Source organism: Fistularia commersonii, chromosome 12, assembly GCF_037954325.1.
Source record: "Fistularia commersonii isolate RoL2024-O1a breed Wild chromosome 12, RoL_Fcom_v1.0, whole genome shotgun sequence".
In the NCBI taxonomy this organism is placed as follows: Eukaryota; Metazoa; Chordata; class Actinopteri; order Syngnathiformes; family Fistulariidae; genus Fistularia; species Fistularia commersonii.
In genome coordinates, this window is record NC_141295.1 from 18,402,513 (window position 1) to 18,424,154 (window position 21,642).

The 21,642-nt window shown below is 44.2% G+C and overlaps 3 protein-coding genes across 8 annotated transcripts in view; all 3 read left to right on the forward strand.

Moving 5' to 3' along the window:
• The first annotated feature begins 84 nt into the window (after window positions 1-84).
• LOC147229050 (cell death-inducing p53-target protein 1) lies at window positions 85-3,618 on the forward strand. Of its 4 annotated transcripts, none has more exons than XR_015106984.1 (5): window positions 85-176; window positions 1,519-1,648; window positions 1,708-1,954; window positions 2,055-2,880; window positions 2,968-3,618. XR_015106984.1 is itself a non-coding variant. In XM_086157533.1 (4 exons), exons 2-4 carry the CDS (start codon window positions 1,546-1,548, stop codon window positions 2,158-2,160), a joined length of 456 nt encoding a protein of 151 aa, XP_086013659.1. In that variant the 5' UTR covers window positions 85-176; window positions 1,519-1,545; the 3' UTR covers window positions 2,161-3,618. The 4 variants fall into 4 exon arrangements, 2 of the variants coding, with proteins under 2 accessions (XP_086013659.1, XP_086013660.1); XR_015106985.1 differs by having other exon boundaries at window positions 2,990-3,618; XM_086157533.1 differs by having other exon boundaries at window positions 2,055-3,618.
• Window positions 3,619-4,303: 685 nt separating this feature from the next.
• On the forward strand, window positions 4,304-15,651 carry LOC147229051 (protein disulfide-isomerase-like protein of the testis). Of its 3 annotated transcripts, XM_086157523.1 has the most exons (13): window positions 4,304-4,709; window positions 4,956-5,321; window positions 7,084-7,284; window positions 8,694-8,818; window positions 8,939-9,076; window positions 10,985-11,092; window positions 12,349-12,474; window positions 12,548-12,745; window positions 12,850-12,970; window positions 14,378-14,559; window positions 14,745-14,834; window positions 14,922-15,006; window positions 15,078-15,651. In XM_086157523.1, the coding sequence occupies exons 2-12, from the start codon at window positions 5,162-5,164 to the stop codon at window positions 14,994-14,996; spliced, it is 1,524 nt and encodes a 507-aa protein (XP_086013649.1). In that variant the 5' UTR covers window positions 4,304-4,709; window positions 4,956-5,161; the 3' UTR covers window positions 14,997-15,006; window positions 15,078-15,651. The 3 variants fall into 3 exon arrangements, with proteins under 3 accessions (XP_086013649.1, XP_086013648.1, XP_086013650.1); XM_086157522.1 differs by lacking the exon at window positions 15,078-15,651 and having other exon boundaries at window positions 14,922-15,048; XM_086157524.1 differs by lacking the exons at window positions 4,304-4,709; window positions 4,956-5,321; window positions 15,078-15,651 and adding an exon at window positions 6,842-6,898 and having other exon boundaries at window positions 14,922-15,048.
• Window positions 15,652-16,434: 783 nt separating this feature from the next.
• LOC147229052 (synaptogyrin-3-like) overlaps window positions 16,435-21,642 on the forward strand; it is an 11,509-nt gene continuing 6,301 nt past the window's right edge. Inside the window, exons 1-2 of the mRNA XM_086157531.1 lie at window positions 16,435-16,696; window positions 19,982-20,216. Coding sequence (XP_086013657.1) covers window positions 16,592-16,696; window positions 19,982-20,216 — 340 coding nt within the window. The 5' untranslated portion in view covers window positions 16,435-16,591. The remainder of the gene's footprint in view (window positions 16,697-19,981; window positions 20,217-21,642) is intronic.

Sequence of the window (21,642 nt, forward strand, 5' to 3'; positions counted from 1 at the left end):
AGATCAGAGGAATCATTTTGCCGCGTCACGTTGGTTGTTTGCGAAGCGGCGCTCCCGGTCGGCGGCCGGTGAGATGTTTGTCATTCCAGATCATTCCAGAGGAGAACCGGTCGGGCCGGCTCGCGCCTCACAGCCTTTCCTGCCGTCGGCTGAGCCGCCGCGTCCGTCCGTCCGAGGTAAGACCACCGCTCCCGGTCAGAAGGTCCACCTCACCTGCACGGGTGTATCTTCTAACTCGCTCTCGGTGGAAACGGGTGGAGATGTTCCTGCTTCCTGCAGGACCTCAGGAGGACTGGACTTCTGGTCCTGTTTGGAGGTCTCCTCGCTGAAGGTGCAGTGTGGGATTTTTTTTTTTTTTTTTTTTCCAGATTTCCAGATTTGATTTTGACTGTATTTTCAGTTTCGTTGTTAATTCATTCACAGATCTTTCGATCTGTGGGTTCATTTGTCCATTTATTATGAATTTATTCATTCATTTTTTCATTTGTCATCTACCTACATCTACATCTATGTATTATGTAATCAATAATCTAGTTATTTATCAATTTATTCATCCGTAATTAATTCATCTTTATCTATTTTATACACATTTTTCTCTCTCTATTCTCTATTTTTTTATCCTTATTGCTCATTTTGTTGTCTATTTTTTATGGATGTCTTTTGCTCTTTTTTAATTGCCTTATATCTATACTCATATTTGTTGATATTTTAATTTATTCGTGATGATCCATAATTAATTCATCTTTATTTATTTTATACACATTTATTATTTTATACACATGTATTTTATACACATTTTTCTCTCTGTTCTCTATTTTTTTATCCTTATTGCTCATTTTGCTGTCTATTTTTTATGGATGTCTTTAGCTCTTTTTTAATTGCCTTATACCTATACTCATATTTATTGATATTTTCATTTATCTATCCATCCATCCATTCCATAACCCTTAAAGGTGCTGGGCTACTTTTCCCATAGACCCCCATTCATTGTGCTAAGCTAATTAGCGTCCTCGTTTAAGAATAATAATAAGAATAGGAACAACTTTATTTATCCCGAAGGAAATTGTTGTGCCAGAGTTTCAAGTAAACACAACAATAATAGATAATAGTAGGAAGGTGGGAGAATAAGAAATACAGATAAAACTATAAAGTGTCAAAGTGAAGGCTATAAAGTTTACATTCTCTCTCCAGGTCCTGACAAAGGGACCTATTTTCCCATTTGTAAATCCACTTTATTTTTATTTTACACCTTTTTTCTTATTCCAGTCCTTCCACCAAGACTTTCCTACTTCCTATCCAGAGGACGCATCTCACACACACACACTTAGCAGACAATGAATGCTTGTTGTGTGTGTGTGTGTGTGTGTGGAAGCCGCTCTTTCCATCCATTCTACCTTCTTGTCTCTTCAAAAATCCCAAGCGAGACGAAGATCTCGCACGAAAACGACAAACAAGAGCCCGTCATTTTGCTGAAACCTGCAAAACCGTCCTTCCACACCTTCTTCATCTTGTCTCCAGCGTCCCGTCTGACCGGACGACCCGCCGATGGACCCCCCGTCGTACGAGGAAGCCCGTCACCCGCCGCCGCCCGCCTACGACGCTTCCCTTCCCGCTCCGTCCACGCCTCCTCCCACCTACAGAGAAGCAGGTGAGCCTCCAACTTCCACCTCCATCTCCCGCGAGTGAGTAACCTCCGTTATCTTCCAGTGAGCTCCCCGCCGGATCCCTTCCCGGTCCTGCTCATCCCCGGGCCGAGGCCGGGGGTCGGCGGGTCGCCGGCGGCGACGGCGATCGTGAACCAGCCGCGACCGAGCGGGACCGTCGCCCCCGGCGACCTGCGGGGCGTCCCCGCCGCCACCCGCTGCCCGCACTGTCGCCACGTTGTCGTCACGAAGGTGAAATACTTAGCGGGGAGAGCCGCCTGGGCCATGTGCCTCCTGCTCACGCTGATGGGGTGAGACCTTCAACGCCGTACGGAGAAGAAATACTCCCGGTTTTGTGGAAGCCGGTTGGTGATGATTGATTTTGTATTTTTTCTTTCTTTTTTTTTCCAGGTTGATCTGCGGTTTCTGTCTGATCCCGTTCTTCCTGCAGGAGATGAAAGATGCGCATCACTTCTGCCCGCGGTGTTTAAAGCTCATCCATATATACGTGAGATGACGACGACGGAGGGACGAACGCGTGACGTTTGACTCGGACAAGAGGCGTCGCTGTTTTCCACCCTGACCACGACGCTCTACTGCAGGGGTGTCAAACGTACGGGCCGCGGGCCGGGATCAGCCCGCCTGGGGGGTCCAATCCGGCCCATGGAATAAATCTACAATTTGAAAAAAAAAATACATAAAACCACTGTTTTAAAATAAAAATGCTGTTCCTATATTGTCAGTTTTAGTCAGTGTTAGCAACACGGCTATGTGACTCAGAATTTACGGCAGATGGAAGCAATGCGGCTTCCAGGTCTGTAAATAGCATTTATATTTATTGTTACAAATGGACAACCTCATCCGCAAGATGGCATTGTCAAAAAAGAGAAAACTTGACATGGAGTGCAGGGTTTTTCAAGAAAAATGGGCCACTTGTTATTTGTTGGTTGAGGTTAATAAGAAACCTGTATGCTTGGTTGCCGCTATGAGATTCGTGATGGTGCAAAATACAGCAAAATGCACAGAGAAGTGAGAAGACAGAACTTTTTACCGGTCCGGCCCCCTTTGACATCTAATTAGGCCCAAAATGAGTTTGACATCCCTGCTCTACAGTGGATAACCTGTCACATCCGGATTCCCTTTTTGATTATTATATGGACACGCTTGAACTGTTGGGGGGTTTAAATCCGTGCGCTCGTCCTCCCGACCCCGGCTCGGCCTCCCGGGCCTGCAAGAGGTGAGTATTCAATGGCATTTTTGACATTACCGTAATTTCCGGACTACAAGCCGCTACTTTTTTCACACGCTTTGAACACTCATGCAGCTTATTTAAGATTTTTTTCTAGCCTCGTCACGTCGGACCGATGAAATGACCGTGAAATTTTGAGGCCGTTCAATTCCAACACCGAAGAAGACGACTTTAACGATTGTAGCTGCTATTTTGGAAGACCAAGATAGCGATCAGCTGCAGTAGGACAAAGTGGGGATAGAAAATGGATGGATGGATGGACTTTTCCTTGTCTTATTTATTATTCATCTTTTTCATCAGCCGTGTTTTGAAAAAAAAAACTTTTCCAGTACATATTTATGCATGTTACTGGGATGTATTTAATTAAAAGTAACAAAAAACCTAGTTTCTGTGTAAATATATCATGTTACAAGTGGACAAGTGCGGCCTGTATATGTACACATATTTATTCAGTTATTTTTAGCCGGTGAGGCTCATATTCAGGTTCGCTCGATAGTCCGGAAAATACAGTACCTTTATGAACTTATACATTTTATAGATATGTATGTGTGTGTGTGTGTGTGTGTGTGTGTACTAGCTAGCAAACGTTGAATCTGTGTCTGCTGTGAATCACTTTCACTCTAGAGTGAATTAACTCTAGAGTTAATTTTACAATCATTGATGAAACATATTGACCTGCGTCATTGGAACAATTTAAAAGTTTTACCAATAAACCCTCCAAGAGGTGCTTTGTGTTGGTTTTACTTTATATTTGTTCCTGCACATCTTGGAAAATATGGAAGTTTTGCTGTTTGCATGTTGTGCTTCCACAGTGAAATATGTAAATACAGGATTAGCATGTGCATTAGCAAGAATTGTTCCATATTTGCACACACACACACACACACACACACACATATATATGTATATATGTGTGTGTGTGTGTATATATATATATACAAACTGCTCAAAAAAATAAAGGGAACACTTTAACAACACAATGTAACTCCAAGTTAATCACACTGGTGAGAAATCAAAGTTTCATTTGGATTTGTTTCAAGCTCATTCAGCTTGTCTTGTGCTTTTCCACTTTCATTTTGAGTGTGATTCCTAATCCAGACCTCCGTGGGTTCATACATCTGATTTCCATTGATTATTTTTGTGTGATTTTGTTATCAGCACATTGAACTATATAAAGACCAAAATATTTAATAAGAATATTTTATTCAGATCTAAGATTTTAGTGTTCCCTATATTTTTCAGCAGTATCTCTCTCTCTCTCTCTCTCTCTCTCTCTATATATATATATATATATATATATATATATATATATATATATATATATATATGTAGGGAATATAAAAATATGTATTTAAAAAAAAAATCAAAACAATAACCCTCGCTTCCTTGTTACCGATCACGTGTCCATGAACTGACCAATCACACAGAAGGAGGTTTGAAAATCAAAGATCTTCAGGATACAATAACAATAGTAACGTAGTGTCAGCACAAAAATATAGAAATAATAATCATCAACTAAATGTACTATTATAATGTGCTATAATCTAGAATTTTAGACATTTAAACGTCGATTTAATTTTCCCGGGGTTGTTTGGATGCAGGAGGGGTAAGTGTGTATGATCTGTCAGTGTGTGTGTGTGTTTCTGCCTGGATTTGCATTTCTATTTTGACCTTGTTTGGCAAACACTCTCCTGCGAAGGGCATTTAAAATGTTTTTGCTTACTTGATATGAGTTTACAGCGAAAGGGCGCCACAAAGATAGCAAAGTTAATGAGCGACAGCCGCGGCGCCGGAGCCGACAGATAGCGGGTTGCCAGGTAAGGAGGGCGGTTTTCAGCCCAACCACAACTAAAAAAATGCCTCAATATTACGTTTGAAATGACACAACTGCAATAAATTCTTTAAAAGTATTAAAAAATGAATGTAGAAATGCCATGTAGAAAGCCATAAATATGTACTCGTAGGCTACGTTGTTATCATTGATGCATTTAATAGCACATCAATTGATGTATCGGTGATTTCCGTCATTAATCTTGTATTTTTGTTCCTATTTTTTTTATCAGGTGTCAATCTTGCGGCGTGCACACCCATCCTTGCGTGCACGTTGATTCGCAAACGGTTCAGAAGCGGGTCGCAAGCCGACGCTCAAATCCGGAAATCCGCCCAACCTGGCAACCCGCAACGTGGGGCCTTCGCCCGGTCACGCCCCGCGGACCTTCCTTTCCACGCTTCCCACCGCCAACGTTTGTCTTTCCGTGGGTGAACCGACATGAGGACATTGTGGTTTCTGTGCGTGACGACCCTGTGTGTGTGTGAACGTGTGTGTGTGGCGGACAAAGCCCCCCCGGAGGAGGATGGAGTGCTGCAGCTGCAGAAGGGGACCTTCCACAGAGCGCTGAGGAAGTACAAACAGCTTCTGGTGCACTTTTGTAAGTTGGACAGGAGGCTTCACGGTGACACCTTTCCCTTCTTCTCCGAGGTGACCTTCTCTTTCCAATTCCGAGTCTTCGGAGAACCCTGCGGGAGGCAGCGGGGTTCCCGCCGGAGGCCGATCCGCTCGGAATTGGAAAAAGTGCAGGGGAACCGGAGCGAACAACCACTCAGAGTAAATTATTCAGGTCTTGAACTTCCTGGAGGACCTCCAAACCAGGCCTGGTTTATGGAGCGGTGATGATTAGATCCTGGAAGGCGGTGCCACGTGCGGCGAGTTGGGCGTGAAGGTGACGCCGTTGCAGAAGCGCAACCGGCCGGTGGCTGGACACCTGCCGCGCCGACGCAACCGGCTTCTAAGCTCCGGATGACGCTACAAAACCAAGATCGGTTATGTTTGCGCGACAGAAGGGGGGAAACGAGGGGTTGGACGGACCTTCTGGCCTCCACCTCTTCCACGCAGATGGTTCTCCGTCTGCGCGGAAGAGAAATATCCTCCCGCGAGGCGACGGCTTGACAGCTGAGCCGTCGCTTTCCGGCGTCCTCCGCGTTTTATTCGACTACGTTCGGTTTATCGGCGTAAATAAATCCCCGGATCCTATTTTCTGCAGGTGCAGGAGCTCTGCGGGGAACCGGCCGTGTCCTTCAGAAGGTCCGTTCCAGATGAAGGGCAGTTCTTTCCGGCCGCCTTGTGATTCAGAGACGTTCCTCCGCTTATATAAGAAGCTCGGAGGTCGTTGTTGTCACACGGCTCGCGGGCGATAAATCATTCAGAGTGGACGTTGCTCTTCTGCTTGTGGTGGAAGCAGGTTCTCCTTCCGACGACATCTGGGATGGGTTCATTTGTCTTCCCTCAGGCGGTTCTGTGTTGTCCAGAGGCTGAAGAAGAAGCTTCAGCGGAGACCCTGAACGTGAATCAAGGAGTCGTATAACTCCGTCAGAAGCCGAACGTTCGTATGTCAACGTGAGGCTCTGTGATTGGTCGGTACGGGGTGAACCCCACCTCTCGCCCAATGAGAGCTGGGCTTCCTGAGAAGCGGTGGAGATACTGAAGGACTGAACGGACCAGATTTGGAACAGAGACTCTTGATTTGTCTTGAACATTGTCTTTAAATAAATAAGTCACACGTGCATTGACTTAAACTACATTTCCCACAATTCGTGTCGATGTTTTTCCACATAAACGCCATTTTCAACATGTGGAATTGAGAAATTCAAATTATCCCTAAACGTCCAGGAAGAGAAAAGTCGATGCAGATGGAAGGATGTTTCAGGAAAGATGGGAAGGAAAACACATGTTTGTCCTTCAAGGAGAAAAAAGCGGTTTGACACAAAACACGGAGCTAAGTATGCTAAAGTTAGCCTTCCGGAAAAAAACAACAAATTGTCCGACAATTAAAAGCCAAACGACGACGGCGGCAGAATTTGTTCACAAAATCCAAAAACACTGCAGCGGAGAAAGAAAGCTTTGGAAAAGAGTAAACTTTTTTTTTTTTTTTTTTTTGCATCTATGCAAATGCATATGGATTATTTTGGATTTGAATGAGTTATTTAACGTGATGGAGTTTATTTTACAGTAAGTTCTATTTGTACTGTTGGCGTTGAGGGCAACCATGATGCTGACGTGGCTCTCGGTGAAAACCAGCTTGACGTCCCTGATCTAGAAGAAGATCTGCGGTTTCATCTTCAGCTCTGGACTCTCCGGCGTAGCAGACGTTCACGTACCTTCTCTGTCTTCTCTCTCCGTCTCCTCGAACGTAGATGTTCCTCTCTCTGGAGAAAGCCTCCGTTTGTCCGGGCTCTTCAAAAGCGCCGCCGCGGAGCTTCGGGGGTCAGAGGTCAAAATGGCGGCGGTGGATGTGACGAAGGAGAAGGAGCTGGTGAAAGACCTGAACGTGACGGCGCCTTCCAACATCCGGCTCTACGTCTCTGGAGACAAACACAACCCCGTGCTCTGCCCGGGTAGGTGGACCTCGTTCGGAGATCTGAAGATGATGGTTCCGTCCAGGGTGAGCCTCGCCTCTCGTCCAATGGCGGCGGGGATAGGCTCCGCCCCCTCCCCATGAGAATCGGTATAGATCAGGGGTGTCAAACGTACGGCCCGCGGGCCGGAACCGGCTCGCAAGGGGGTTCAACCAGGCCCGCAGCCGCAGGATAATTTGAAAGTGAAAAAAGGATTTAATTTTTTTGATTAAATGCATTAAATTTCGGTCAATCCGCATCACTGAGACGGACCAATCAGCAGATGTTATCAATGCGTCATCTGCTGCTTGTTAGCATGTTGTTTCTACCCTGTTCTCCACCTCCCCGCTACTCCCTCATTAGCCAAAATGTTGTTATCAAAACAGAGAAAAGTAGTTAAAAGAGTGTAAAATTTTCAAAGAAAAATTGACCACGTCCTATTTATTTACAGAGACGCACGGGAAACCTTTGTGCTTGGCGTGTTTGCAACAAGTTTCGTTATTTAAGGAATATAATATTCGGCGCCAATACGAGACTCATCAGAGCGAAAAATATGACTGCTTGCAAAGAAACTGAGAAGAGATAAGATCAACCAATCACTGGCAGGTCTGAAGAAACAGCGTCCACTTTCACCCACAGCTGAGAAATCAGTGGAGCAGCGGTAAAAGCCAGCTAGTTAATTGCTAGCGAAAATGTGCAATTTAATGTTAGTCACCAGCTTCACTACAAACGAGTATGTTGGAATTCTACTGTTCATGCAACTCCATACATTTTCAGTGTGTATTGTATGTGTTTGCATGTTTCATGGATGAAGTTTACACATTTACAGGACAGGTGAACACTCTCATCCTTACACATTTAATAGCACTCTCTTTAATTTGTAAGGTGTAGGCAGGGATTCAATTTAGATTTTATATGCACATGTGTAAATGGTTTAAAAATCCCTTTCTTTATAAGTCTCATTTAATCTTAAAGTGCATGACTATATTTTTCAATACCAATTACTTGTTAAAGTTTTGTGCCTTTGTACGATCAGTGGGATCGCATGATCACATGATTGCAATGCAAACATGTGAATGATAAAAGTAAATTACACTTTTGTTGAAGGAAATATGAGGTGTTTGATGAAATGTTTTGTAAAAAGATTGTTCATTCAATTCCAAGATTTTCCTAATGTCCTTGTACTTCTTTACACCAAAACAGAGGAAAGACATGATATTTTGGTTATTTATTGCTGAATATGCTATTATTTTAATGGTCCGGCCCACTTTAGGCCGAATGTGGCCGCCATGAGAAATGAGTTTGACAATAATTGACAGGTCAGTCGTGATGGGATTATTTTTTCTGGTAGTAAAATCGCCAAAAATTGTTTGATTTAAATATTTTTTCCCCCTTCGGCCGCGATGAAGTTCCTCAGAGCTCGGCGTCCATCGTGACCTGGCTGAGAAGGAGGGCGGGGTCGGCCGCCGACCTCCTCGGCGAGCTCGGCCAATGGGAGGCCTCGGACGAGCTGCAGGTCGTCGGGTTCTTCAAGGTGAGAAACGTGAGCTTGGGTGTTAACTCTTCGTTAGGGGGAATGGTATATGTGACAACCAAGTGTGTGTGTGTGTGTGTGTGTGTGTGTATGTGTGTGTGTGTGTGTGTGTGTGGGCAGGAGCTGGACAGCGACTACGTGAGGGTGTTTTATGCGGCAGCAGTCGACCTCCCCGATGTCGGCTTTGCGGTGACACAAAACGACGATGTCGTCAGCAAATATGGCCTCACACACGATGTGGTGCTGCTGCTGAGGAAGGTACACACACACACACACACACACACACACACACACACACACACGACCACATGTTCAAGGAGCTTCTGCTCGCCACAGCCAATCACCTGCCTGCATCAAACCCTCTCTTGTCCTGCATCTTCTCCGTCCCTCCTCCGTTCATCTCCAAACCATCTCAGTCTGACTGGATCTCCAGAACATCTACCATGAGCCGTCCCTCTGATGTCTGTGGAGGTTCTCCGTCCTCAAGGTCACAGTGGATTCCTGTCGTGGCAACTGGACTTGATTGTCTCCACTTGAAGATGTTCCTCATCTCAGAGGCTTCAGCTCTGATGTCCTGTGTGGAGTTTCCAAATCCATCTGCCAGGGTTTGCAGGTCTGGGTTATGATGGCTCGTGATGCAGATGAAGCAGAAGCTAGGAGGAAGCCAGGTGGAAGCCAGGAGAAAGCTAGGAGGAAGCTAGGAGGAAGCAAGGAGGGAGCTAGGTTGAAGCGAGGAGGAGGGTAAGGAGAAGCTAGGTGGAAGCTAGAAGAAAGCTAGGTGTAAGCGATGAGGAAGCTAGGTAGAGACTAGGAGGAAGCTAAGAGGAAGCTAGGTGTAAGCAAGGAGAAAGCTAGGAGGAAGCTAGGAGGAGGCGAGATGGAAGCTAGGTGGAAGCCAGGGGGAAGCTAGTAGGAAGCGAGGAGGAAGATAAGGAGAAGCTAGGTGGAAGCTAGAAGGAAGCTTGGTTTAAGCTGGGAGGGAGCTAGGTAGAAACTAGGAGGAAGCTAAGAGGAAGCTAGGTGGAAGCTAGGAGAAAGCTAGGTGGAAGCTAGGTGGAAGCTGGGAGGAAGCTAGGTAGAAACTAGGTGGAAGCTAAGAGGATGCTAGTTGTATGCTTGGATGAAGCTAGGTGAAAGCTAGGAGGAAGCTAGATGGAAGCTAGGAGAAAACTAGGAGGAAGCTAGGTAGAAACTAGGAGGAAGCTAGGTAGAAACTTGGAGAAAGCTAGGTGGAATGGGGTTGTTGTTCTAACGGGGGTGTCCTTAGGTGGGTCAAAGGAGCAACTCTTTGGGATTTACCTGGATTAGACTCTGAAAAGATGAAGCCAACATTCTCAGAATGTGAAACCTCTTGGATCTCATGGACTGAAGCTCAGATAGAAGGTACCATGGGCCGGTTCTGGTGGTGGATCCTTCCTGGTTGTTTGGAGGTCCACATTTGCTTCTCCATCCTGGTACTGATCCCAGGACGGCGGCGTGCCTGAGGCTCCTCCTCTGCTCAGAGATGTTCATGGTCTCCTCTCTGGAACCATGTGTCTCCTCTGGCCAGGATGTGGACATTGTTGTCCTCCAAGGAATGGTCCTCATCCTCCAAGTGGAGGTGGACCTCTAGTCCTGAAGTGCTGGCTCTGCTGTGTTGGACCATCCGTCGTCGTTTGGCCACCTCGATGTAGACGTCATCACGATCCTCCACGATCCTCTTATCTTCTGCCAGGGTGGACCAGTCTTCTCCTCAGGGTGTCGTGGGGTATCTTCCATCTTCTCCTCAGTGTCTCCAAACCAGAGAACACATCTGCTCTTCACCTCCACTTTTCATTAAGGCCATTCCAGCCTCTTGTCCACCTTCCGTCCCCTTCATCTCCGCTACCTTCTCCACCCATTTGACCAGGATCTGGTATCTACCTGCTTCCTTGGACCTCCTCCATGCTCATTTCAAGGAAGATCTGACTGGCTCTTTGCTTCAGGCGTACGATGAAGACACTTTCAGCTCCTGGAGAAACATCTCGACCACCATCACTCCAGGAAATTGTGTATTTGGTGGACAAGTCAGTGTTCTTATAGCTCCTCCGCCTGGTCCATCCGCCTCCTCGTCACGTATTTAAAGTTAGCATGGAGATATCTGTGACGCTGCTCACAAAAGTGTGTGTGTGTGTGTGTGTGTTGCAGTCCAAGCTTATCCAGGCTTATAAAATGATGCCCCAGACCTCCAAAGAGGAGCTGGTCATCTTCATCACCGTCTACCAGATGGACGCTGTGACGGAATACACCGGAGAGGTGGGTGGAGGTGGATCTCCTTGATGTGATTTCACAACCAGATGCTTTTCTCTGAACGTCTCCATGTGGAAGCTGATCAGATCGATGGTGAGACGGATCCATAGATGGCGTGAGTTTATTGATCCCAGAGGGAGAAGGTCTAAGCAGGCCAGTGTTTCACACTATAAAGGTTGAGAGAGCATCAGATTGGTAAACAGAATCCAGCAACATAGGAATTATTTTTATAGTGTGTGTGTGTGTGTGTGTGTGTGTGTGTGTGTGTGTGTGTGTGTGTGTGTGTGTGTATGTGTAGATATACACACACAGACGGACAAAATGAGCTGGATGGAAATAATATACTTACAGAATCAAAATGGAATGGATGAATGTTATGTGAATGTGTCTCATTTTATATATATATATATATATATATATATATATATGTGTGTGTGTGTGTGTGTATACATACAAACTGAAAGCTATATAAATGCATCTCATATATATAGAGAGAGGGAGAGAGAGAGAGAGACTGAGATATAAAATTGTGTGTGTGTGTAACATATATATATATATATATATATATATATATATATAAATTTATCAATTTTAATCTATATATATATATCAATAGAAAGAGAGAGAGAATGAGATGGATATAAAATTAAATTTATTATTTTAGCTTTAAATTGAATATGAAATGTGTGTGTGTGTGTGTATACATACAAGCTAAAAGCTATATAAATGTATCTCATATATATATAGAGAGAGACTTAGATATAAAATTTGTGTGTGTAATATGTATATATATAGAGAGAGAGAGAATTTTATGAATATATATCAATTATAAAACTATATATCTAAATTCATATTCATCAATTTTAATCAATATATATTTTTATGTATAAAAACCTGTCGACCCTGAAAATGAGGGAGACCTCAATGGTTTGATGATGATGTATATATATCAATAGAGAGAGAGAGAATGACATGGGTATGAAACTAAATTTATTATTTTAGATTTAAATTGTATATGTTGTGTGTGTGTGTGTGTGTGTGTGTGTGTGTGTGTGTGTGTGTGTTCAGAATGAGACTGGTGATAAATAAATATTTGGAACACACCCACAATTTGAAACAAGCGTGTGAAGAACACGTGTGACGGTGATGGTTGAACGCCGCAGATCGAGATGTCACCTTAACGTTTATGAGAGCTTTATCAATCAACCCGATTGATCCGATGATCGATCGTAAGCATTGATGGTGTCGATGCTCCGCTGCAGACGGCCGCTCAGATCCTGGCATTGCCGGTGCTCAACCACGCCCTGCTGTTTGCCAACAAAAGCTCCTCAGACTTCCAGGAGCTGGACGCCGCCTTCAAAGAAGCTGCCGCGGCGTTCAGGACGAAGGTGACAACCATACACACACACACACACACACACACACACTCGCAGGAGCTCACCGTGTTGCATGTGTGTCCAGATCGTGTTCGTGCTGGTGAACGTCGACGAGCACCGCAACGGCCGCATGATGGAGTACTTCCAGGTGCGCACCTTCGAGGCGCCGCTCGTCCGATTGGTCAACCTGACCAACCATGTGACCTACCACCTGCCGTCGGACATCTTGGACGCCGAGACCGTGAAGAAGTTCTGCCAGTCCTATTTGGACGGCAACGCCAAGGTACCTCTGGTGTGTGTGTGTGTGTGTGACAGCTCTTATACTGAGGTTGCCCTGATGTACACCCTGTGTGTGTGTGTGTGTGTGTGTGTGTGTGTGTGGAGCAGCCGAAGCTGCAGAGCGAGCCGGTGCCGGAGGGCTGGGACCGCCAGCGGGTGAAGCAGCTGGTTGGAGAGACGCTGGAGAAGGTGGCCTTCAACCCCAACAGGACGGTTTTGGTCTTGTTCTGTACGTAAGAGCCGTTTCTCCACCGTGTTTCCGTCGGTGAAAGGTGTCGGAGACGTGCGACCGATCAAATTGGAGTTTGTAGAAGAACAAATACCCTGACTTTTCGCTGGAGATACTTTCCAAGACCCCCCCCTCCGCGAAAAGTAAGTTTCCGCGAAGTCGAGACGTGATACATTTTCACGATATTTACGAACCGACATTTTTTTTTCTTCAGAAACATCAGTATAGGCCAGGGCTCGGCAACCCTCGCAGTATTCAATTCAAATGTATTTCAATTTAGTTGGTTCATTTCAAAATATCATTTTAAATTTGAAGATTGTGGAGATCTGGAAACAGCTAAATGTGTTAGCATCTTTTTGTGGCTCTTAAAAAGCGACTGCACAGAGACGACGGCAATTTAAGTTTAGCGCTTTTTTCCATAAATGCTAAGAAGACTCTAATAGACATTGAGAATTTTTAAATAAAAGTAACCTTCAACAAAACATATTTTTCCAGCATTCAAAATGTTTTGTTGCATGCAGAAATGTCATTTCGTTTTCACTGCAGTGAAAAAACATAAAAAAAACTTTTTTTTTTTGTTTATACATAGCATAAACGCATAAAAAAATAACGTTATATGCTGTGTTAGTTCATTTAAAATTTCAAAAGGGTTACGCGAAAAAAATATGTGTATATATGTATAAATAAATTACTGTACAAAATGGTGCAAATTGTAATTATAGTAATTATTACTGTAATTTAATTATAAAGTGCCACGCCCCCGCTAATCAAGTTCCAAAAGGTGACAGACCCATATCGTCGCCTCAGTTTAGTTTAATTTTACTATATATATATCTTTTTTTTTTCTTCTTAGGCTAGGGTATGGCTATTTCATCACAAAAAAAACATCAAATACTGCTAAAAAATGATCAATCATGAGAACCGAATAATAAAAAAAAAAAAAAAAAAAGAGTGAAAATCAAACCTCGAAGTAGCGAGGGTCCACTGTATAACAAATTAATAATCAATTATCAAAACTACAGGAACGTAATCGATTCCAGGTAGATTATTGACCTATTATAGAGATCCAACCATTGGGTCCGTCACGCTATCTTCTGATTCTTCATCCTCCACCTGAAGGTTTGCTTTCACACCATCTGATAACGCCGATTTTCCCGTAACGACGACAACTTTACTTCCTGGTTGCCGACCACATGTCCACGAAGCGACCAATCGGGGGGCAGAAAGGCTCCCACGTGTGAGATGAACGCGAGATGCTAATTAGCGAGATGCTAAAACGCTCTTTAACCAAAATACATGCATGCAGTTCCACGTTAAGGCTTGAAATGTAACTCCGAACACGTGTTCATCCACCGTCATCCTTTTCCCGCGATGCTAGCATCATCGCTGTGCACGTGTCTCCTCCAGATCTTCCCTACAGCGTCGAGTCGCGCGCTCTTTTCCCGCTGTTGGAGGAAGTGGCCGAGGCCTTCTCGGAGCAGGAGGACGTGGTCGTCGCTCGAATCGACGCCTCCGCCAACGACATCAACCTGTCGACGCAGCGCCGCTACCCGGCCGTCTGCCTCTTCCCCGCCCTGTACGCCGAAAGGGTACGCCGCCGGAACCGTCCGACGCCTGAAAACGCGATGACGCTTGCTAATTAGCTTGAGGAGAACGTTTCCTTTGAGTCCGATGTAATCTGTCGCTAAAAGCCAAGGGCATGTTCTGGGGCGAAGAGAGATAAGATGTCTCGAACGACGATAACGGCGGGATTTGACGCGCGTTTCCCCGGCAGATGGTGATTTACACCGGCGAGATGAAGGTGGAGGACCTGCTGAAGTTTGTACGTAAGGAGATGAAAATAGCCCAGAAGGACAGGGTGAAGGTAAATCTCCAGCCGCCTTCGGTCTGCTAAAAATACTTCCCTTTTGTCCAAAAAAAAAAAAAAGAAAAAATCTCTCTTCGCTTGCAGGAAGACGAAGACAGGAGGAAGTACATCGAGGCGGCGAAAGCTAAGGATGCGAAAAAACGAAAAGACGAGCTTTAAGAACAGAACCGTGTGTGTGTGTGTTTCATGCACGAATAAATCCTGAAAACACGCCCAGGCTGACGCTGCCGTATCTTTCAGTTTCAGCTTCAAACAAACCGAGGAAGAAGGAGGAGTCCGAACCCGCGGAGCTCTGCAGGCTCAGGAGGCGTTCATGTGTTCATTATTCCAACTCTCAGCCGTCACATTCCAGGCTTTCTTTTTGGGGAACAGCTGTTCAATCTGCTTAATGCACGGTTAATTTCATAATCCTGTTCGAAGGGCTTTGCAAACAGCAGATGTGACCTGTATTCTCCCCTTGATTAAAATAGTAATAATAATAATAAAAATTATTATTATTATTATTATAATGAACATGGATTCATTCATTCTCAGCACTGCTCATGTTGAGGTCAGGGTCATGGAGGGCTGGAGTCGATCCCAGCTGTCACTGAGGGAGAAGCAAAGTTCACCCTGGACTGCAAACCAATTTTCAGGGCCACGTAATAATAATAATAATAATAATAATAATGATATTAAGTCCAAAAGCAGGGTTTGAATGCATGCAGGAGTTCATTGAATTGCCCAGATGAGTGAATGAATGCTTGTATGTCTCTGCTGTCGACTGAACCCGGACCCGTCGAACAACGACGGTTAAATAAACATGATTGGTAAAGGAATGCATGAACAAGTCATAATAATTACAATTATTATATTCATTATATAATTATTGTATATAGTATTATGATAATTATCATATAATATAATTATAATAATTATTAAAATAATTAATTAATGGAGTCTATCACAGGTCCAACCACACCCTGCCTGTTGATCACAGGATCCCATTCTAAGAATAATGATGGATGAAAAATAAGTAATAATTGAATTATGGAGCCTAACCCAGGTGCTGCCCCATAATAATGATAAGTATAATATAATAAGAGTAGTAAATACATAATGTAATAATAAAAATAGTAATTAAAAAAATATCAATTAAATCATTGAGCCTATCCCAGGTGCTGCCCCATAATAATAATAATAATAATAATAATAATATAGTTTTAATGTTATAATTGTAATAATTAATACATAATATGATGATGATAAATTAATGATAAAATTGCAGGATGAAAATTTAATAATAATGATTACGCTAATACCTCGTTATTATGATTTATATTTGATATAAAAAAACATAATTTAAAAAAATATAATAAAAAATAAAATATATATAGATTTCATTGAAAAAATATTTTAAATAATGACAAAGACGTGCAGAGCATCCACACCTGTATTTATATTATTTTAAATCTCGAATAAAAAGCCAGCCGGTGCGTTCGAGAGACATGAGTTTGTGCAGGATTTGAAGATTTCAGACCTGTCTGAGAATCCCCCCCCCCCCACCCTGCAGGCGTCCGTCCACCTGCGCGCCCACGCCGTGCGTTCACGGTTAATTCTGCGGCGCAGCCTCGGAGCGGCGCCGGTGACGCGGCGTGACTTCACGCACGGAGGCTGGAGGACGGAAGACGCCGCCGCCGCCGCCGCCGCCCCGCGCTGCTCCCCGGCCGTCGCTGCTCGTCTCCGCGGGCGAAGGCTGCTCCTCCTCCGGCGGGATGGAGGCCAGGGGCGCGTACGGCGCCACGAAGGCCGGCGGCGTCGCCTTCGACCCGGTCGCCTTCTTCACGCATCCCCGGACCATCCTCCGCCTCCTGTCGTGGGTAAGAATCCCGTGCACGTCCGGGCCTGCAGCCCCTCCATCCCTCCCTCTCTCTCCACCTCCTTCTCTTTTGTGCATCCATTTAAAACCGTCAATGTCTCATTTTTATTTAGATATCTCGGTTTGTTTGTTTTTTTTGGGGGGGGGGGCGGGGGGTATTTTCCCGCACCGGTCGATCCAGACGCGGCCTCTTTTGTTTTCTTTGTTTTCGGGATGAACGGATGAGGAGGAGGAGGAGGAGGAGGAGGAAAACACCAGCTCCCTCCTCCCTCTTTGCACTCCGAATTCAATTTGGAGGTGGCGAAAAAAAACAAACAAACCAGTAGAATAAACACATCGGAGGGTTTTGCAGACAGGAAACGATTAATATGCAAAGTCAGTCATTGGATGGCGGGTGAAGGAAGGTTTGCTCCATTTTTCGGATTTTTACTTCTATTTATTGTGTTGTTTGTGCTCGCCGTAAACACTTGCTTACTTGTTGCCGGGCGGCGCGGCGGAGAAGCTGTTCGAGCTTCCACCTCCTGGACAGAAGGTGCCGGTTGGACTGTGGAGGCTCCATGTTCTCCACGTGTCTGCGTGGGGTTCCTCACACGGTCCAAACACATGCAGGGAGGTTCAATACACATGTGGATGAGAGGATGAATGTTGTCTATTTGACTCATGAATGAGAGGGTGAATGCTTGAATGTACCGTCATTTCTGGGCTATAGAGCGCACCGCAATATAAGCCGCACCGGCTAGCCGATCGCTATCTTGAACAGACTCAGGATTTCCCGGTAATTTCACCGGTCTGATGTGAAGAAGATAAATGTTTTAGCGGCGTGAAGCTGGTTAACCCCCCCCCCACCCCCCAAAAAAAAAAAAAAAAAAAACATATATTAGCTGCATCGTTGTTTAAGTGAAAAAAGTCGCGGCTTATCGTCCGGAAATAACAGTATCTATAATGTGTGAATGAAAAGATGAATGTTGTGTGTGTGTGAATGCTCAGATGTCTCTGACCTGTGAATGTCTGGGTGAATCTTTGTTTCTAAATCACACCTGAATGAGAGGGTGACTTGCTGTATGTCTCTATGACCTGCGAAAGCTGTGTCTATTTGACTCATGAATGAAAGGGTGAATGCGTGATGTCTCTATGACACGTGAATGACTGGGTGAATACTTGTATGTATGTAATGCGTGAATGTCGTTTGTATCTGAATGAGAGGATGAATGGTTGTTTATGACATATAAATGAGAGGGTTAATGGCTGAATGACGTGTGAATGAGACGGTGTATTTTATTGTTACTATCACACCAGAATGAGAGGGTGAATGTTGTGTCTATTTGACTTATGAATGAAAGGGTGAATGCTTGGATGTCTCTATATGATTCATGAATGAGAATGTGAATATTTGTTTCTATGACGTGTGAATGAGAGGGTGAATACTTGTCTATCACATGAACAAGAGGGTGCATGTTATTTTTACATTACATTACATTACATTACAGCAGTGTTTCTCAACCTTTTTTGAGCCACGGCACATATTTTACATTAGAAAAATCACACACCACCAAATACATATGTCAAAAACATTTTTGAACGAATTAGAATGAAACCATAGTCTCACTTTACTTAGTGTGAAATCTAATATATCTAATATCTGTAGATTCGTCAAGTTGCAATGCAAATTTCCCACTGATGTGCAACTTTTCCAGAACACTTTTTTCAATGTCTGAAGACACGTCATCGATATGTCTGGAAATGGTATCATTTGAGAGAACTGGCTATTTCTTTATCAGCGTCAGAGTCGAGCATTTCTTCTACAATGATTTAGCCGGCAGGTAGTATTAATGTTTTGCTACGGAGTTTGGCTGTTTGGATTTAGAGACGAGTTCAGCTTTCACCGCTTTCTCACTCGTCTTGGTAGTTTTCAACAACGCTGCCTGTTTGTTTACGCAGATACAAGTACTTTTTATTTGAAAAATGTATCACCCAAAGCGTCACTAATCCCTCTGATACACAGATGCACAGGTTCATTCACTACCCGTCGCCATGGAATGGACACGCTGCCCACATAGACATAGGAAGACACATTATTTGCGTTGGATAAATAATTTTCGGACCAATCGGGTGAAAGTGGGCATTTTTCCACGGGACACCTGATGATCTCTCACGGCACAGTGGTTTGGAAACACTGACTTACAGCCTTTGGGCAGACGTTTTTATCCAAAGTGACTTACAAAAAGTGCAACTCAGTCACCTAAGATCCAAAGTACCAGTTGTCGGAAGTCAGAAGTGACCCCACTGACAAAAAGCATCTCAAAACCATATACATACATTCCTTTCTTTGTTTTTTTTTTTTTTTTCTTCGTGGGGTTGGGGGCTAAGTGCAATTATTGGGGTAGTGCTTGATAAAGAGGTATGTTTCTATGACATGTGAATGAAAGGGTGAATGCTTGGATCTCTATATGACATGAATGAGTGTCATGTACCAACCTTGAGTTCCGGGTTGAGCGTCCCAGATAATGAATGAATGAACGAATGTCTCTGCCGACCGTTGTCGTGTGATGGAGTGCAGATGTGCCGTTAAGCCTCCACGGGCATACGATCATGAGGATCTGTTCTCAAAAGATCAGTGTCCGCACCACATGTCCGATCATGCGGTTTCCAAAAAAGCTACGTCACCTGGATTACCAAAACAACCGAGATCTCCGGCCGTTCGGGGTAAATTTAATGCGATTAAGTGCAAATTTATTCATGCAGTGATATTTTACTCCAAACGGCGACCGGCTCGATCCGCAGGCTCCCGGATTTTTACACATGAAGACGTTTCAGCCCTCATCTAAGGGGTTTCCTAACATAATATATTTTTTTTTAAACAAAAAATTTACCAGAAAATCTATATTTTACAAGAATTCGCCAAGACCTGGATGACTGAGAACCTCCAGACACATGAAGATACAGTGTTAACAATATTCAAAATCAAGCATTCAGCTTGTTAGTGTTAAAAACCATAGAAAGAGCAAAGTATATGAGGAATGATTCATTCATTCATTCATTCATTCATTCATCCATCCGTTCATCCTCTCATTTATATTGCATATCGGGACATAGCGTCATATCAACAGGATAGGAAGACCGAAGCATGATCTGCAGGGTGTGAGTGTGTGTGTGTGGAATGCGAACTATTCACACACACCTGTGACTTCATTCTCTTCTACCCGTGAAATAATAAACAGTACGGTGTGTGTGTGTGTGTGTGTGTGTGTGTGTGTGTGTGTGTGTGTCTCCTCACACGCCCTTGCAGGTTTTCTCCATGGTGGTGTTCAGCTGCATCGTGAACGAGGGCTACATCAACATCGGCAGCGAGCGTTTGCTCTGCGTCTTCAACAACAACGCTGACGCCTGTAACTATGGCGTCACCGTGGGAGTGGCCTGTTTCCTTGGCAGCATCGGTTTCCTCATCTTGGACTTTTACTTTCCCTCCATGAGCAGCCTAAGAGACAGGAAACGCGCCGTTCTGCTGGACCTTGTCTTTTCTGGTAGTGTACACAAACACACACACACACACACACACACACACACACACACATGGACGATAAGAGGAGCAGGTCAAAGTCACACTGATAACGGGGGGGTGTGAGGATGCAGTCTGTTCATGATCCAGATGCTCACAGCTGGAAAACACACTGTTCGGTTAACAAGGTCAGAATGAGCCGACACAAGGAAGGCACTGTTTTTAATTTAAAAAGATAGAAAAATAAAAAAATAAAACATTTTTTTGTTTTATTTTTAAACTCATCTAAATTGTTATTTATTATAATTATCATGAGCTCAATTCAAGGCCGAAAGAGAAAAAAAGCAACAGGCTACTTTTCAAATGCAAGACAGTCTTTCATCAATTAAAGGTCATGTTTTTTCATCCTATTTTATTTGTTTTGTTTGCTTCCATCTTCTGGCACCTGTCGAGACTTTCCCTCCTATATCCTCCATCACCCAAACATCCTGCACGTCCTTCCCATCTCTATCACTGTGTTGCCAACAGAGGGTAAAGAATGAGGGATAAACTATGTATAAATCATTCCCTCCCTCCTCACTGTCCAACCGAGCATACAAGTCATCATACGCCCTTAGTTTGGCCTTTGTTACTTGTACATTTACTTTGTACTACTGTCTGCTCTATTCAGTCCCCTCAATGTCCTACTTATTTTTGGCTAACCTCTTTCTCTGCACGTACTCCCGCACTTCTTCATTCCACCACCACCAAGTCTCCTTAGCTACTCTCCTTCCAGAAGACACATCAAGTCCTGTCCTACCTTTCCCCCTGACCACATTAGTCATCTGGAAGTTCACCCTGACCACCCACAGCTTGTCTAGACTCCTCCCTTTTCAGCTTCCGACACCTTTGTCCTCTGCTCTTCCTTTCTCCTCTTCATCCTCCTTAGTGACAAACCACCATCCCATGCTGTCTGGCTACACTCTCACCTTCAGATTGCATCATCTGTCCAAGATGTAGTCTACCTGCGTACTCCTACCTCTGCTCTTATTAGTTAACCTATGTTCCTGCCTCTTCTGGAGCAAGTATTTTTGCAAAGTCTACCACCATCTGTCCCTCTGTGTTCCTATCCTGGAGACCAAATCTGCCCATCACTTCTTCACCACCTCTTTTGCCTGCACCACTCTGTCCATCGAGGTCTGCACCAACTCCCACTTTGTCTAACTCCAAAATTTTTCCTTCTCTAACTCACCTCCCACCTGTGGGGCATAACTGCTAACAACATGTAGCACCGCACCTTCTATTTCCAACTTCAGAGTCTTACTCTTTGCACTTCCAGAACATTCCTAACAAACTCCTCCTTCAAGGTAGCTCTTCCCCTATTTCTCTTCCTGTCAATACTGCGATGGCACAACTGAAAACCTGAACCTAAGCTTCTAGCATGGCTACCTTTCCACCTGGTCTTCTGGACA